The sequence below is a fragment of the Thunnus thynnus genome, chromosome 23 (genome assembly GCF_963924715.1).
Source record: "Thunnus thynnus chromosome 23, fThuThy2.1, whole genome shotgun sequence".
Lineage (NCBI taxonomy): Eukaryota > Metazoa > Chordata > Actinopteri > Scombriformes > Scombridae > Thunnus > Thunnus thynnus.
The window spans coordinates 12,495,697-12,511,258 of NC_089539.1; the positions used below are offsets into that span (position 1 = coordinate 12,495,697).

General features: G+C 36.9%; 2 protein-coding genes across 8 annotated transcripts in view; both read left to right on the forward strand.

Annotated features, from left to right (window-relative positions):
• The window catches only part of atxn7l1 (ataxin 7-like 1), a 36,638-nt gene extending 29,364 nt beyond the window's left edge, over positions 1-7,274 (forward strand). For both annotated transcript variants that reach the window (XM_067582543.1, XM_067582541.1), the window contains one exon: positions 918-7,274. In XM_067582543.1, the coding sequence (XP_067438644.1) occupies positions 918-935 (18 nt within the window). In that variant the 3' untranslated portion in view covers positions 936-7,274. The remainder of the gene's footprint in view (positions 1-917) is intronic.
• A 6,455-nt stretch (positions 7,275-13,729) lies between these two features.
• znf800b (zinc finger protein 800b) overlaps positions 13,730-15,562 on the forward strand; it is a 30,054-nt gene continuing 28,221 nt past the window's right edge. For 2 of the 6 annotated variants that reach the window (XM_067581355.1, XM_067581359.1), the window contains exon 1: positions 14,010-15,553. Coding sequence is in view for 2 of the 6 variants with exons in the window: in XM_067581353.1 (XP_067437454.1) it covers positions 13,933-13,976 (44 nt within the window). In the remaining 4 variants the exon portion in view is untranslated. The other 4 variants (XM_067581354.1, XM_067581353.1, XM_067581357.1 and 1 more) reach the window with 4 other exon arrangements.

Sequence of the window (15,562 nt, forward strand, 5' to 3'; positions counted from 1 at the left end):
AGATACCAGTTCACTATCATGTATGACAAAAAAAGCATTAAATTATCACATGTGAGGAGCTGAAACCAGCAAATCTGCATTTTCTGTCAATCGATTAATCGAGTCATCGTTGCAGCTCTACTCTCTTATAACATAAATGATGCTAAAGTCACAGCACTGCTGAAGAAAATAACACTCTGTTTTTGTCAGTTTTCTCAGGAAACCATTTGTACTATTCTGTTACTGAGATTTAGAAAATAAAAAGGCAAAGTTAACTGGAACATGAACTAATCCATCACTGCTATTAAAAAAATCATATGAATTTTTTAATATAAAAACCAAAAAGCTTGAATGAAGTCACATGTCACACATTTGTTCTAATTCATTTGAAAGCAACCCACATAGCTTAATCTTAAACTCACCTGGATGACAAGCTAACAGGCGACCCCTAAGATTTGTTGCATTTTATAAAGTCGCCAAACAGCTTTAACTTTGTTCAAGATTTTTGGCATCTCTCCTGTACAATCTAAAATGCCTCCATTCATTTCCTCTCAGGTGATTTGCTGTGCAGGAAGCTTCACTAGTTTCCTTCATTTTGTAATGGGCAGAACAAACAACAGTCTAATTTACTAATAGGGCAAAAAGGCATTCAATAGATTACAATGACAGTGCATTTTACAAACATCCCCTGCTACATTTATACACAATAAATCATTACAGAAACATTCAAAAGATAATAATAATTAGATAATAATCTACTTTTGAATAAAATGTGGGAAAAGGCAGTTTATGTTCAAATCTTGAAATAAGTATAAGGGGTAAAGAGCAGTAAAGTATATTTTCTGAAACTACTAAAAAAAAAAAAAAATCTCACAGACATCAAAGCAATCATGAATGGAAGCAAAAAACAAAACGTTTCCGTGTTCCTCTCCCCGCAGGCCAAGTTGCATCACTGACAGAATGTTGGGCAGCTGTGCGGGCCACCACCGTTTGTGACCTTTGACCTCACCACTTCTTCCACTGACAGCACCAATCAGACTGCTTCATCTCGGCGATGTCACCCCTATTTACCCAGTGACAGTTCGGTCAGACAGTTCCTGCTGAGACATCGGGGGCTCTGGGGTCTTTTGGCCACATTTTGGACCGGCAGTTACTTACGCTCTCCACCCCTGATTACGGATGGTTTTGATGGAAATCTGCTGCGTGTCACGGTTGCGGTCGTGGTCTTTTCAGAACAAGACAGTGGAATCCAAAAACTTCTCCTCTGAAAAGGGAATTTGCCTCAAGTTTGCAAAGTTTTTCAAGGCATTGTTAATCATACCACCACAGTACAATTTTGGGGAGACTTATTTTTAACAGTTGGAGTTTAATTCCGGTCAGCTGACAAGGAAAAAGTCTGATTGTTTTTGGAAGTTAGATGGTTGAAGGACCTACTGACACGACTACTGTAGGACTCAGACTACCCCTATTTCTGTCTTTCTCTCGATTTTAGCTTTTCCTCTTCCTCGGTTATGGAAGAGACAGCAGCAGCTTTGGTTGGGTTTTATCCAGCTTTTTCCCCTCTCTTTCCACCTACTCCTTTCTCTTTGTTCCTCTCACTCTTTTCTCTACCCCTTTTTTTTTATATCAAACAACTTTATCTTTTACCTATCCATCCCTTTGTGTGTACCCAGCATGCCTGTGTTCAAAGTGCACTTACTGCCCTTGCCTCCCCTTACTCCCGTCTCCGCTGACTCCAGAGCAGTTTCCAGCAGTGCCACACACACAAGGACCTGTCTGCACAAGGGAAGAAAAAAAAAAAACTTCTGTGTTACCAACGACGCCGCTCAATGCATTTTATTTCAATATAGGAAGAAATCCGATTCTTATTTGAAGATTTTTTTTTTGTTTTTGTTTTTTTTTTTCTCTGCGTTCTGGTTTAAATGTTGCAAGAAACACAAACTCCTGTCTGTGTGTCAGGACTTGCATCCAAAATGGAATTATTACTACGGTGTTGGATGTGTTTTTGTATAATAATTTATCATTCTTAAATTTTTTTTTTTTTTCTAATTGACCATTAAGGTTTGAGACTTTTTGAGCAAAAAAATAATTTCTATGGCATTTTGAAGAAATGTTGAAAGTATTATGATGTTGAAAATTTGTACATATCTGTTATTATTTTTGTATTTATTAATAATTGTCCCCATTTACTAAATATGAGCTAAAGAGGGAGTGTTTTTGCCCTGCTACCTTGGTCTGTGTTTAATAGTGTTGATGAGATTGGCCTGGTTTCTCAAAACCTTCAAGAATTTGTTCATTAGCGTGTTTTTAAATTAATACTCACACTGTTTATCATTTTGATTATTCCAGATAAAAACAGCTAGTGGGCACTTCTAAAAGAAATATTTTATTCAGTTTAGTTAATTCTAGCTAATTATGTTGAGAAAAAACCACCTCAACATACACTCGCTCGCTTTTAACCACCACTCACACGCTGTTTCCCGATTCCATAAGATACTAATTATATATACTATATACTAATCATTACGGTATACAGTTTTTTTGCTGTGGCATACAAGACATCAACATGCTTTACTATTTTAACTGTTTTTAAAGAGGAAATGATACAATGCATGTGTTAACATGTCAATAAAACGGTCAGTTTCTACTTCACAAAAAGAAAGTAAAGTGTTTTCACCAAAGATCTAATACTTTGGATAAAAGATTTTTCTTTTTCTTTTGGTTTCCGAAACCTCTCTGAATCTTTTTGCACCAGCTCTTTCATTTCCTCTGTGCTTAGTGTTCTGTGACAATTGTGTCACGTCCACAGCACACTCAGAAATACATTTTTTTAGTACGCTTGCTGACTTTTTTGAGCCTACTTAGTTTAGTCACTTTTCCAGTGTGAATACACTACACACTCAAAACCTGCTTAGAACTAGTATTTAGTATGGAGTCGGGACAGCAGGCATGTGAGGTCATGTGATGACAACATTGTCATTTGTCAACTCATGACGTAAGTATTTCAGTCATGTGATAACTGGTGGTTTTATGTGGGGGTTTCTTTTTTGTCAAACCATTATTTCATTGTTGGGTCAAGAAAGAACCTAAAAGCCTATTTTGTATTTTGAAGTGTTTCCTTCCATTAACCCTGCATAGCCTACGTCACATTGTCAGTATGCACTATTGTTCTATCTTTACACCAGGAGCGTGGAGGTTCCCCTCATCACAGAAGCTCTGTGGTTGATCAGGATACAACCAATGAGAAAAGACCCCAAACTTATTTATCCCTTTCAATCAGTCCAAATATATCAAGATATTTAATATACATGTGACCATGTAAAAATATGATTTAGGTATCTAAGTAGGTCATGCTGTGAGCCTAAAAACTGTCAAGACTTAATCATTTTTAGATCTTGTCTGACTCAGTGGACAGTATTTCTCATAGGTACAGGCCCCGTCGCACACTGTGTATCTGTCACAAGCTAATGGACAAAAAGTAGATTTTGTGACACCAGGCCCTGGTGAGTGTTTTCATATAAAGGGCCCCACATTCCTGTTTAACTGTGGTTCCGGCCTTTTTCATACTTCTTCCAATGTTTGAAACTAAAGCTATATTTTGAAACTGCCTTTATCTTCCAAGACCAGTGTATTGATTCATGCTTGGTTGCTCTGTTGTGTAAAATCAGACCAGGATCAAAATGCTTTCACTTACTTCTCAGCTGGACTCAGAAAGCCACCGGTTAAAATCCAGTGTTGCATTACAATGGATAAGACCTTGTTCTCAGCAGTTATTTAAAATTCTTTGGTACCATTTCTTCTTCTATGGCAATAGTTCACTGTGATGTAAAAGCAGAATACTCATTCCTGTGAGCCTGTGATGTCTTTAAATATTTATAGATTTATACATACACCATCAGGTGAAAGTGCTGATTGAACAGACAACATGAGTTTTGTTTTTTGGGTGTAGATTTGGGTCTGGATGGTAGGGACATGCCCCTACCAATATTTTTATCTATCTTAAACAATCGAGCTGCTTTAACTCCACATAATGTTAACGGTAAGATCTCTGCAGAGTTGCCAGGTTTGTGTGATTTTCTGCAAAAAAGGGCACTATTATGATAAAGAGTGAAAGAGCAGGATATGGGGGATACTCAACCTGATGATCTGGCAACCCTCAACTTCAAGCTGTACACATTGTTGACTTGTAGCAGCCTGACAGCAGCAGCAGCAGTAGGGGAAGCGGTTAGTATTTATAGTTTAAACGTTCCAAACGTCACAGAATTGTAAACGAGGTTAGGTGTCGTTAGCTAATTTGTGAATGTTGCTCAGACATGCTGTTTAATTAAACAACTTTATTACTGCTGGTGAAAATTCCTCCCAAAAGCAAATTAAGACATCTGGTCCTTTTTAAAGAAGAACCGCAGTGTCAGCAACAGCTGAGCTCAGTTAATAAGAAGGTTCTGTAATCAATCCAAACATTAATCATTGAAATTAGTGGGAGAAATATTTACCATTTAATGTAATCAAGAGCAGAGTTATTATTGCATATGTCTCATTAAGACATGGACATTATTTATAAGCTAAATTAGCCACAGCTTGTCCAACTGATCTGTTTGTGACTGTCAGACATCATTTTATTATGAAAATCTTGTCAGCAGTAGCCTGAGCAGCACAGAAACACACAGACAGGTGAGCTGCAGCCTCTCAGGTAAGCTCTGATGTCACAGTGAAAGATTTAGCCATAAGTTCAGGGGCTGAATGAAAATAATACAATACCAAATCCACAAACTGAAAGAAGGACAGAATCTCAGAGTTACAGAGCAGCACATTATCTACAGGTTTCTATACATTTACATGTTATTTTTAAATATCAATTTTAGTCTCAGATTTATTGTTAAGTAGTCTATCAATAAAACACAATGTAAAAATCAGAAAAAAATCATGATACAAGTCCTGTTTCAGGCAAGTCAGTAAATGCATGTTCAGTAAACATTTTGCAGAGTCAGGCTCTTTATGTGTGTATGTGTGTGTGCACATGTGTGCAAGTACACATACACAATTATTTTGGCCGTCCAACAAAAAATGTCCCTACCAAAGTTAAAACCAAACCTTCGCCCTTGGTTAAAATTCATTATCAAAGCCCCCAAATTTTATGACCAAAGGGACACGTGATTAAACGTAAGTGAAGACATCACATAGGTGCAAGAAATTGCTCTGAAAAGCGTTGGTCATGAAATGTGAGGTGATTTCCTTGGCTTCAAGTGGTGACTCATGAATGTAGTACCTTTAAAAACACCTAAGGAGGTTGATGTGGCTGCCGTAATACGTTAAAAAATACCAAATGATAAACCCTTAAAAAGTCCCGCTAAAGTATATGAAAGCATTTTGATTCGCTTGATGGCAGCATAAAGCTGTGAGCGATGCTCCCATCTGGTACTTACCAACTGCTTCAGTGGGAAAAGTTTCAAGGATTTGTTTTTGTTTGTTTGTTTTTTGTCTCAAAAGCATCTACGCACTAACGATGAATGAATTGTACATATTTAGTAGTATTTGTGTTACGCTTTTCCAAGTACTCAAAGTGCTTCCCATGATGACACTTTATTCATCAGTGTGTGAGATCGTCTTAACAGCTCTTACTGTAGATCAGTTTATTGATGCCGGTGTTACACTGTATTCTGTGACCCGTCAAATTCTGTGACCTAAACAGGAATTTCAGCTGTATTTCCACACCAGATGTAGTTATCATACATAAACATTGTATTTAAATAGTGTGACACATTTCAGTTGTTAACCAAAACCTGTGAGCCAATATATTCAGATAATATATATGAACATTCTGTTTATACATATTAAACTGTAGCGTATAGGTGTGTGTAGAGCACTAAAAAGCTCACCTATAAATCTTGACGTATCACAAAATTTGAACCACAGCCATCAAATTCTGTGCTCTTATCCATTTAAATACAAAGGGGCTTCATGTTTGCTGACAGCTATCAAATAAAGCATGCCAACAAAGTATTATAAAAACATTTGCAGTGGCAATCCTGCAGAAACTCCTGTTCAGGTCACATTATCTGATGGGTCACAGAATACGGTGTAACACCGGCTTGTTGGTCTTTATTTTTACTGGACATACACATGTGCTCAGTGTACAGTTAACTGTTGGTTTACAGGTTAAAATGTATGGTTAAGGTGGGAATTATGTTCAGGGGACAAGACTTTTTTCTTTTTTTTTTTTCACGTGTACATTTACAGAGCAAAGTGACGATCTTAGTGCTAAGATGTTTTTGGGGAAATGCCACCCCTGACTTACTGTTTGTAGTATAGGAATGGGAAGTTTCCGTCTGTTGCAGCTAAAATCAAGACATGGATGTTGATTTTCGGAGCAGTTGTATATTGTCTTTGCTGTTAAATTTTAAGGAGGTATTAACAGTTTCTTTTTTAAAACCCTCCCCCCCTTCCTTTTTTGCACTTTGTTATAAAGCCCAGATCTTTAATCAACTTCTATTTATATAAATATTTGAGATAAAAAAAAGTCTATATCTATATATTTGTAAAAGTGTCTCTGGCAACTACAGCAAAAGAAGATGAAGAGTATATTCTTGGTGAGTCGGTAGAAGGCCCTGAAAACCAGCGCGCTGTTGTTTGTTACATCTGATCCAAACCGTGGTGAATGTTGCCTTGTAAGAGTTGGAGTTTATTCAGTCTCACCGCAGTTGGATCAGAAAATGGATTTCCAATCAAAACAACTGAACACTTGCTGTAAAAAAAAAAAAAAAAAAAAAAAAAAAAAGAAAAAGAAAAAAAAGGTCTTATATCCAAGCTTTTATTAAATGATTGAAAGTGGATGTTGTGTTATTTGTAAATCAGAGGTGCAGCTTTTAAAATTTTGGGAAAGATCCCACTTCTGCTGAATGTTTTCTGTATTTTACCTGTCAGCAGTGCATGTTTTCTGGCTAAACGACTCGTCAACTGTCAATTTGCAGAAGCTTTTTGTGTATTACGTGATATTTCTGTTTTGCCGGAGAAGAGTAAAAATGTCTTCTGTGGCTGTCACTGTTTCACAAAGAAGTTCAATTATATATATTTTTGTAACATTTGTAATATTTTGACACATCTCAGTGCTGTAATTTTACCATGATGCTTCTGTATTTGTCATTTTATGTATCGAGAAAGCTGAACTATACTGAGCCCCGTCTGCTCCCGAGGCAAAATCTGAACCCAATATTTTCACTTCAGCTCAGTTTTAATGTTTTTTTCATTTTTATCCATCACTTATTACCCAGATGATTAAACACTTATCACATAAGTTAGTGACTTGCACAGTGGTGGATAATAACAACGTATATTTACTTGAGTACTGTACTTAAGCACATTTTTAGGTACTTGAATATTTCCATTTCATGCTACTTTAAACTTCTACTCCACTACATTTTTCAGATTAGGATTTTACATTAAAAAAAACATATGATAAGCTTGTGGTTCCCAACGTTTTTGCCTTGTGACCCCTGACACAAAAAGAGTGATTGTTTGGGGCCCATTGTCACATGTTTGAGAAAATGTGTACAACAGTTTCTCAGCAGTTTTACCAAAGAGACGTCTCTCTTCTAACCTTCTGATATGGTTTCTAGCTGTTTTAGGACCGAAGACGTCAACTTATTCAATAAATCACAAAAAAACAGCAAATAAACCAATTTTTCCTTCCCTACCTCATTAATCACGACCCCTCAGATTCATCTTGTGATCCTTTGGCGGGAGCCGACCCCTAGGTTGGGAACCACTTGACTAAACTACCAAACTGTATATAAAGTAGTTCAAATTAGCCGTAAAATGCTGCTTTTACATTGATGCATCAGTATTGATCTTTTAGTGTCATATATAACAATGTATTTCTCTGGAGAATGAATACTTTTACTTCTGCTACTTTACTGTAAGTATATTTTGCTGATAAATCTTGAGCAGGAGAGTAAAGGATCAAAAAACTTTTTCCACCACCAGACTTCCCGCACCAGTCAGACCTTTTGAAAACTCTCCGTTTCTACTGATCAAGGTTAGTGGACAACACATATACAGTATATTCATTCCAAGACACCATGTGTAAATATGTGATTAACTTCTATTTTGGTGTATGCCGACCAGATCCTTTTTAAATTTAGAGTAAAGAGCTCTCTTGTACTTTGAAAGAGGATCTTCTTCTCCACAGCTGGGTGACTTTCCAGGTTAAAGTCGGACTCTAAAGACTGATAACACAAAAGCCTTATTTGTTCTCTTGACACTTGTCACTGCAGGCACCTATGTTGGCAAGGAAATTAAACCTAAACCAAATTTTGTGGAGCACCTAATTAAATACATATCAAGTGATCTTTCGAGAGTCCCTCTTTGTGGTTGTAATAAGAGCTACGCCAATTCTTTCTTCAATCCTTCATCAACCCCTTTGGCACTGCAGACTAGTTTATTAGTTATGGGTTTAGACTCCCGTGTTGCTTAACATTCACCATCTTTGAGCAATATGTTAAATCCCAGACCAAGCCCCAATGGTGCTGACCTTTGACCTCCCTGGAAAACTGTTAGAAAATCTCCCTTTGGTGATAAAGTTTTTCATGATTCAACAAAGTCAAGATCATCTGATAATATTCGTCTAATGTGTAAGTATGATGAAACAGGAACCCATGATTGAGAACATTTTGTGGTGCCATTTTACTGCCCTTCTCCCTTTATAGCACTGATTTGATGTTGTTATTGTTCACAGTGGAAAGCAGATTATTGTGACATCATCTCTGCTCCAGCCAGTCATTCAACAGAATCCCCACTCAGCCTGAGAAAGGACACTGCGGACGGGGATCAGACATTTTCTCAGCACTGAGCGTTCACTGTCTCCTGTGCTTTGTCCTTACCTGTGAAGCTTTGTGAAAGAGTTCAGGAAAGTGATAATAACACATTGTTTTTTTGTCAATGATACTGCCAGCAACGGTCTTGACCAAACTTTAGCAACACATTCCTTCTGTTCATCATTTACAGACTGTGCCAAACCATTGTGGTCGACTCAAAGAGTGCACTTCTGTAAATTCACTCAATCAATTCGGTATCCAGTTTTTCTAGTTTTGTTGCATCTTTTCTAGATCAAGAGCCTCAAGATGACAGTGTTAATCTTGTGTTAGAGTTCACAGATCAGTCAGAACTAATTGAGTAAAGGAGAAAATCAATTAGATATAACACAGATGTTAAAACAGAGGCTACTTCTGGTCTTACACTGATTAAGTAAATGATGCGATTTGTAACTCAAGAAAGATATTGCAGAAACATAGATTTTTGAACCATATTTGCAAGGTTTATAGAGCCTTATCAACGTAATTCATCTACATTTATTTCATGGTCATTAGATTGATTCAAAAAGAGCATAACTTTCTCTTGGATTAATCTGGTTAGCCATTTTTATACATATATTTTCAAATATATGGTAAAATAAAAAACATGGTGTTGAAGTGATTGATTTTTACCAAACATTCCTAGCATAATTTGTGCCTCTGATCTTTTCTTCCCTACATTTTCTCAACAGTAATGACTGAGAGTTTTTTTTTCTGTTCAGGCCTTGCAAGGTTGTGGAGAACAGCTAATCTGTCCTCAAGACTGAGTCAGAAGTGACTGTACACCCCAGAGAGACTAGAGACTGAATTAAAACAAAAACAAAAGGGAAACACAATGACCGTGAAGAGACTGCAGCTCACCCTAGAAGATTGACTAATGCTGTACCCCAATTTTTAGCGCTATATGACATTTTGTAATAAAATCTAAAGCAGAAATATATTGAACAGCAGTCAGTGTCCCTGCAAGTTAAAGCACCACAAATAGAAAAAGTAAAGTGAACTGACTCGGTTAATGTAGATTAAACATCAACCTCATTAGCAGACATTAGCAACCATCCGCTACTGGTTATACCAGACCAAGTAAGAGTGTATACAATTGGGGAAAAGTGTCATATTTCTTATGAATTCAACTAAATGGATGATTATGTTATTTCTTCTTTGAAAAGTTATATAGTCTCACTTTAAAATTTCAAAATTTCCCTCCAAAAATGCCATTTTGAAAACATATATAGGCAGGTTTTAGAGGGATCCTTAAGTCTGCCGTTCAGAGACAAAGAGTATACTTTAATTCACAAGATCAGATCAAACTTCAACATTTCACATAATGCACATAATGACTGCAACCTATTGGGGGCTATTTTCATGTAGCAGCTTTTCTGAGTTGTCTGGATTACTGGCCTGAGAGACAAACTGGTCTTTTTTTACACCAGGTTTTACTCAACAATGTTATCCAAATAACTGTGTAAACTTGTGTAAACTTGCTATTAGAACAGGCGCATGGATGGATGTCTTGATCACAAAGTCTCTCTCTCAGCTGAAATGTGGACATTTTGCTCTGGTCAGCATGTGTATTTTCTCTGTAAGGGTTTTGTCTAAGTCAAAAATGTCAGTGGCAGGCTGCAAACTTTAAGCTACTTTGATTGATTTTACATTAACAGTCGGTTTCGTCCGCAAGGTCTTGCGGTTCAAGTGAGCTAATTCTCTTATCGGAGAAAAGGAGACAGCTTGTGACAAAGTTCAGAACGGAGCAGAATCTCAGTTGGCAGGAGAGGAGTGGGGGGGCGAAAGTTAAATTACACATGGAAAACATGAAAGCAAACACTGCATGAGCACGGCTGCTGCCTGGATGTGTAGCCCCACAGATTTGCGTCTTGGAATGGAGTTTGTGAGGTTTTTCTACAAAAGGAGCTGCTGCATTATTTTTTCATGATCACTGTTCTGCACAGCACGCCATGATCTCACTTGTAATGCTCACCCCATTTCCAAACATCATTTTTCTTTTAAAAGGAGAGATTCAGCCTTAAACATACCATATGTATTGTATCCTTTTCCTATGATACTGGGCAGTTTAGTGTATTTAATTATGATTCAATGTAGTATGAAGCTATTCTGACAATAAAAAAGTTAAAAAAAAAAAAGGTGAGGGATCTATAAAAGAGTAAATAAATTTCAAGAAAATAATTATGATTTGATTATGATAGTGGGCCCTCACTCCTAAGGCTGAAAGCTAGTATGTAAAGCCTGAAATACAGAAGTCTGTGCACAGCACTGAACCAGTGTACAGATGGCTCAACTATTACCGCTCTCCAGACGAATCGCTACATCCAATTAGATTTATGTGAGCATGACATCCAGCAGGCATTTCTGCCCACTGTGTCTCCTCAGTGCTTTTTTACATTAATGGACTGAAATGACAAGACAGACATTCCCGACAACATTGACACCTTGTGGTCAGTTACCTAGAACACGAACCCCCAAATCTCATCAGTCACGAATCAGATCAAAAAGCACTCAGAGAGGCAACGCGGTGCAGAACAAATTGTGTTAACTGCAAAGTAAGGAGCTGCTCCTATTTGTCCTTATTTATTCGGATACTCCTGCTGAGATGAACAATTACTGCACAGGTCGTCTTCTGAATTCATAATTACAGCAGCTGCCAGACGACTTCCAAGGATGTCACATCCAAAGGAGGCTGATTGGCAACGTTGGTTAGTAAAATAAATATTAAAAAATGTGAATGAAAATACTTTAATTTTTTCACTGATTTGTAAGAAATATAAAAACATAACCTTTATAAAATGATGAGTTAAAGTATTTGAACCCTAATCCTAACCCTAACCCTAACCCTAATCCTAACCCTAGCCTTAATATTAGATCCCCTATTAGTGAAACCCAAAACTTTTAGCAGTCTAATCTATTCATCTTGTTTGTCTTTTACTAAGTGGATCCTGCGGGAGTCAAGTTGTACCCTAATCTCCAGCATCTTCCCCCAGTCCTTCAAAAACAAGGCCCACTTGTAGCTTCTGCTGTAATTATAAACAGGCTATTTAAATTACCAGCATAAACAAATTATTTGTCATGCACAAAAAGTGTCCAAACATGTCAGTAGGTGGTGTGATAAATGCGGCCTGCATGTAATTGAGAAGATAAAAGCTCTCGGTCTCTATACGGCCACATCCATGAATGCCGAGGAGTTTCTCCCCCCTTTGCAAAACAGCATTCTTATGATAATGGAATAATGCTGGTGCTTTAGTTAATTGTGTATAGACGATAGTGGTGGGCACCTTTTGTTGTGAGCTCTCATGAGCCTCAAGGAAAGAGCTGGCAGGGATTATAACTCTTATAGAACTTGAATTCTTCCAACAACCACACTTTGCTTTCAGTGAGTTGAGTGTTTTTTCTTTATTTGATGCGGTATAAGATTTTGTAGGGTGAATTTAGGATAAGACTGTGTCAGACTGTGTATTTTGTATTTTTCTGTGATATCTGTCAAATGCTGCCTAATCTGGTGGCCAAATGAAATATGTTTAAAAAATGTTCAAGATGGTGTAAAAGTCCAAATAAGACAGGTACAACACTTTAATCTGAGTGTCCAAATCAAATTTTGATCTTGTCTCAGGTAAACAAGAGCAGCATTTTAGCATAAGTGGGACACTTTTATACCTAAATACTGAAACTCAAGCTCTTATTCTAAAACAAGGTTGATGGATATTTATTGTATTTACATTTTGTGTTTTAAGCCACTTCGGTTTTCTTGTAAAAATGAGTTACCAGGCGTGTTTCATTGTCTTGCTCAGTGGCTGGTTTGAAAGGATCTTACCTGACATCCTTTTTAATGACCTCACCAACTGCTGAGGACATACTGCTGTCCTGAGTCAGTAAGCCCATATCCTAGACTTAACAAACACCAAAACAAAGAAACAAGCAAATTTAAAATACACAAAGCACACTATAGAAAAATAACATACATATAATAAAACTTAACATGTAAAATTATTAATTACTGCAGGCACGCACAGTGTTTTTGTATGAGTCCTGGCTTCAGGCCACCAAGGCTGTTACACTACTGCTCAATACTAATCTATTATACTGGACTCTTATCATGTTACACTACTACACTATGGCACCACTTTTACTATTTATATTATACTTAAGTACTATAGATAAATAGGTTGTACTAAAATGTTGAGTAATACCACTTCTACTGGACAAGAGTAAGCATTTCCATTAGGCTATAATAACCCTATTAATTCACTTAAAAGTAAACTTGTTTTGTCACTTAAAACTAAATAGTTATTACTGCTAGACCTAACAACTATTGATACTAGTACTATGCAAAGATTAAAGTATACTATACAGAGTTGTATCACTACATAATATCCCAACAATTTACAAATAATTTAGTACTTATGTAACAACCTATTTCATTTTCTGTAAGAATATGAGTAGTAGTCAATGAGAGGTCATTTTAAACGACCTTTTGCTTCCATGAAACTGTGATAAAACAGAATAATAAGGAATCCAAATAAGTCTTTTAAATTTAGCTCATTACTAATGCACTGATACACTATTACAGCTGTATTATTTTACAGTGCAATCTGTTTATTCTGCATCCCTACCTCTCTTACTTCCAAAACTTTTATCCAGTTGTTACTTGTATCTCTGGCAGTAATCATATTGGTTAAATAAGCATATTTGTCCTCTTTTTTTCCCCCCAAGGTCACCCAAAAACAATCACAACCTCCCACTCAAATGTATGTAGGCTGCACTCAGTATGTTTGTAATAGTATTTCCATCTCCTACTTGACCTTCAGCTTCATCTCCACACCTGCACTGACTCACCTGCTGCACCATACAGTTATTAACCCACAATATGTGAGCCAGCTGCTGCCAATTAACTCAATCATCTGATACTTTCTCATCAAACAAAGAGAGCAAAAGTTAGTTAGTAAGCTGTCTGGTTAATTTTAGCCAAATAACCTGGTTGCTCAGGAGCCTGTTTACTCAGGGTGGCTCATTAATATTCATCTAAGTTGTTATGAGGTGAAAAAGAGTTAATTTATTTGACATTTTACAGATTTCAGTGTTATTCTGTGGGGGAAAACTCATGGCTCGAACAAATAGGTTACTTTACAGCAGTCTGGAGGTAAGGTAGGTTCAGGTAAGTAGGCTTAGCATCCTAGAAAAGAGTATTTTGTTAACATTTACTGCATTTATTAGTTTATAAAATATTGTTATTAGCTATATGTTTGAAAAATAAGCCACCTCTCGATGTAAAAAATTAGCTAGACTTATATTAAGTTGTGAACAACTGTCAGACGTTGCAGAGCTCTATGCTAATCTAAGCTAGCTAGCTTTGGTGAGAAATAGCACAAAAGTTGACTTTTTTTTTCTGCTAAAATATCCACCACACTTTTCATTTTATTATGAGAAAGGATAATACAATATTGGGCGCCACCACTGTTTGGTTCCCTGGGTTGTTTATGAGATACTTAAACTTAAACGTAGCCAGTTATTTGACATAAATTAGCTAGCATTACTTTTGCTGCTGCCTCTGAGCCAGTTAAGAGATTCATAGAGTTAATTACTGTTGACATTAGTAGAATAGATATACAGTAAATTAGGCATTTTTTAATTAAGAATACGTGTCTTTATCACTGCCTTCTTTTGCCAAACAATATAAAACATTTAAATATGTTTTTGAATGTTTCTACCTTTGTTTGCTCGGTGATCAAACTGTGTTATCACTAAAATATAACCTAAAACAAATAGTCAGCAATAATTAATAATGTTCACTACTGGCCAAAATGAGTCTGTTTGTCAATAATTGATTGTCTCATGAAGTTAACTGGCTTTCCATAATCAGCATTAATGCTTATGGGGTTTGGCAACTAGATTCAAAGCAACTGAAATGATCAACGTGATGAAACGAAGTTATGAGTTATGATACCAAAGTGTGGTCAAAAGGTCATGAAGGATAGTTTATTCACACTCAGCGCTGAAAGACCTGTTTGATAAGTTTTTCATGATATGTTTAAACAAGGAAAATAAACTTTGGACATCAAATGTGGCTCCTAAGAAAACATATGACTATACGTAGGTTCATGTGTGTAACTGTGGATTTTCCTGTAAGAAAATTGTGATTTCCTGGACTATATAATGTGCATTTTATGAGCCACACAATTCTGAATATCGCGTTTTGTTTGCTTCTTTAGTTGTTTTTTGTCCGAGAATGGTAAAGTATCTTATTAAACTTGTGATATAAAGTATTTTATCTATGGCATTAAGTTTTGGATGGGTGTATCCACCCCTGTTTTAATTTGCGTTTTGCGTCGTGGACTTGTGGAGAGCTGTGTGTCCTCAAAAGGTTGCGCGTTTTGGGGGATAAATCATCGCTACAACTGTGGCCTTTGGTTAAAAGCTGGAATATTATGAAACGTTTCTTTGTGAAAAGAGGCCATGTCCTTCCTTTTTTCGCAATGTCGACCTAAAGTGCCGGCATTTCCAGCTGAAATTGGACGTAGAGGGTGCACCTTTGCGCAGAGACTGGTTTAATGCTGAGAGGCTCCTCTGGGTGCACAAAGACAGCGGCTCGCAGAGGAACTTGCTCAGAGTGAACCGGGGACGCTGGGAGGCGAAATAAACAACCTCCGGACTCGAAGTAGCCACGACCGCGCAGTTTTACCCCTTCAAACACACTATTCCACCCCCCGTCCATCAAATAAAAGGTAAGGACT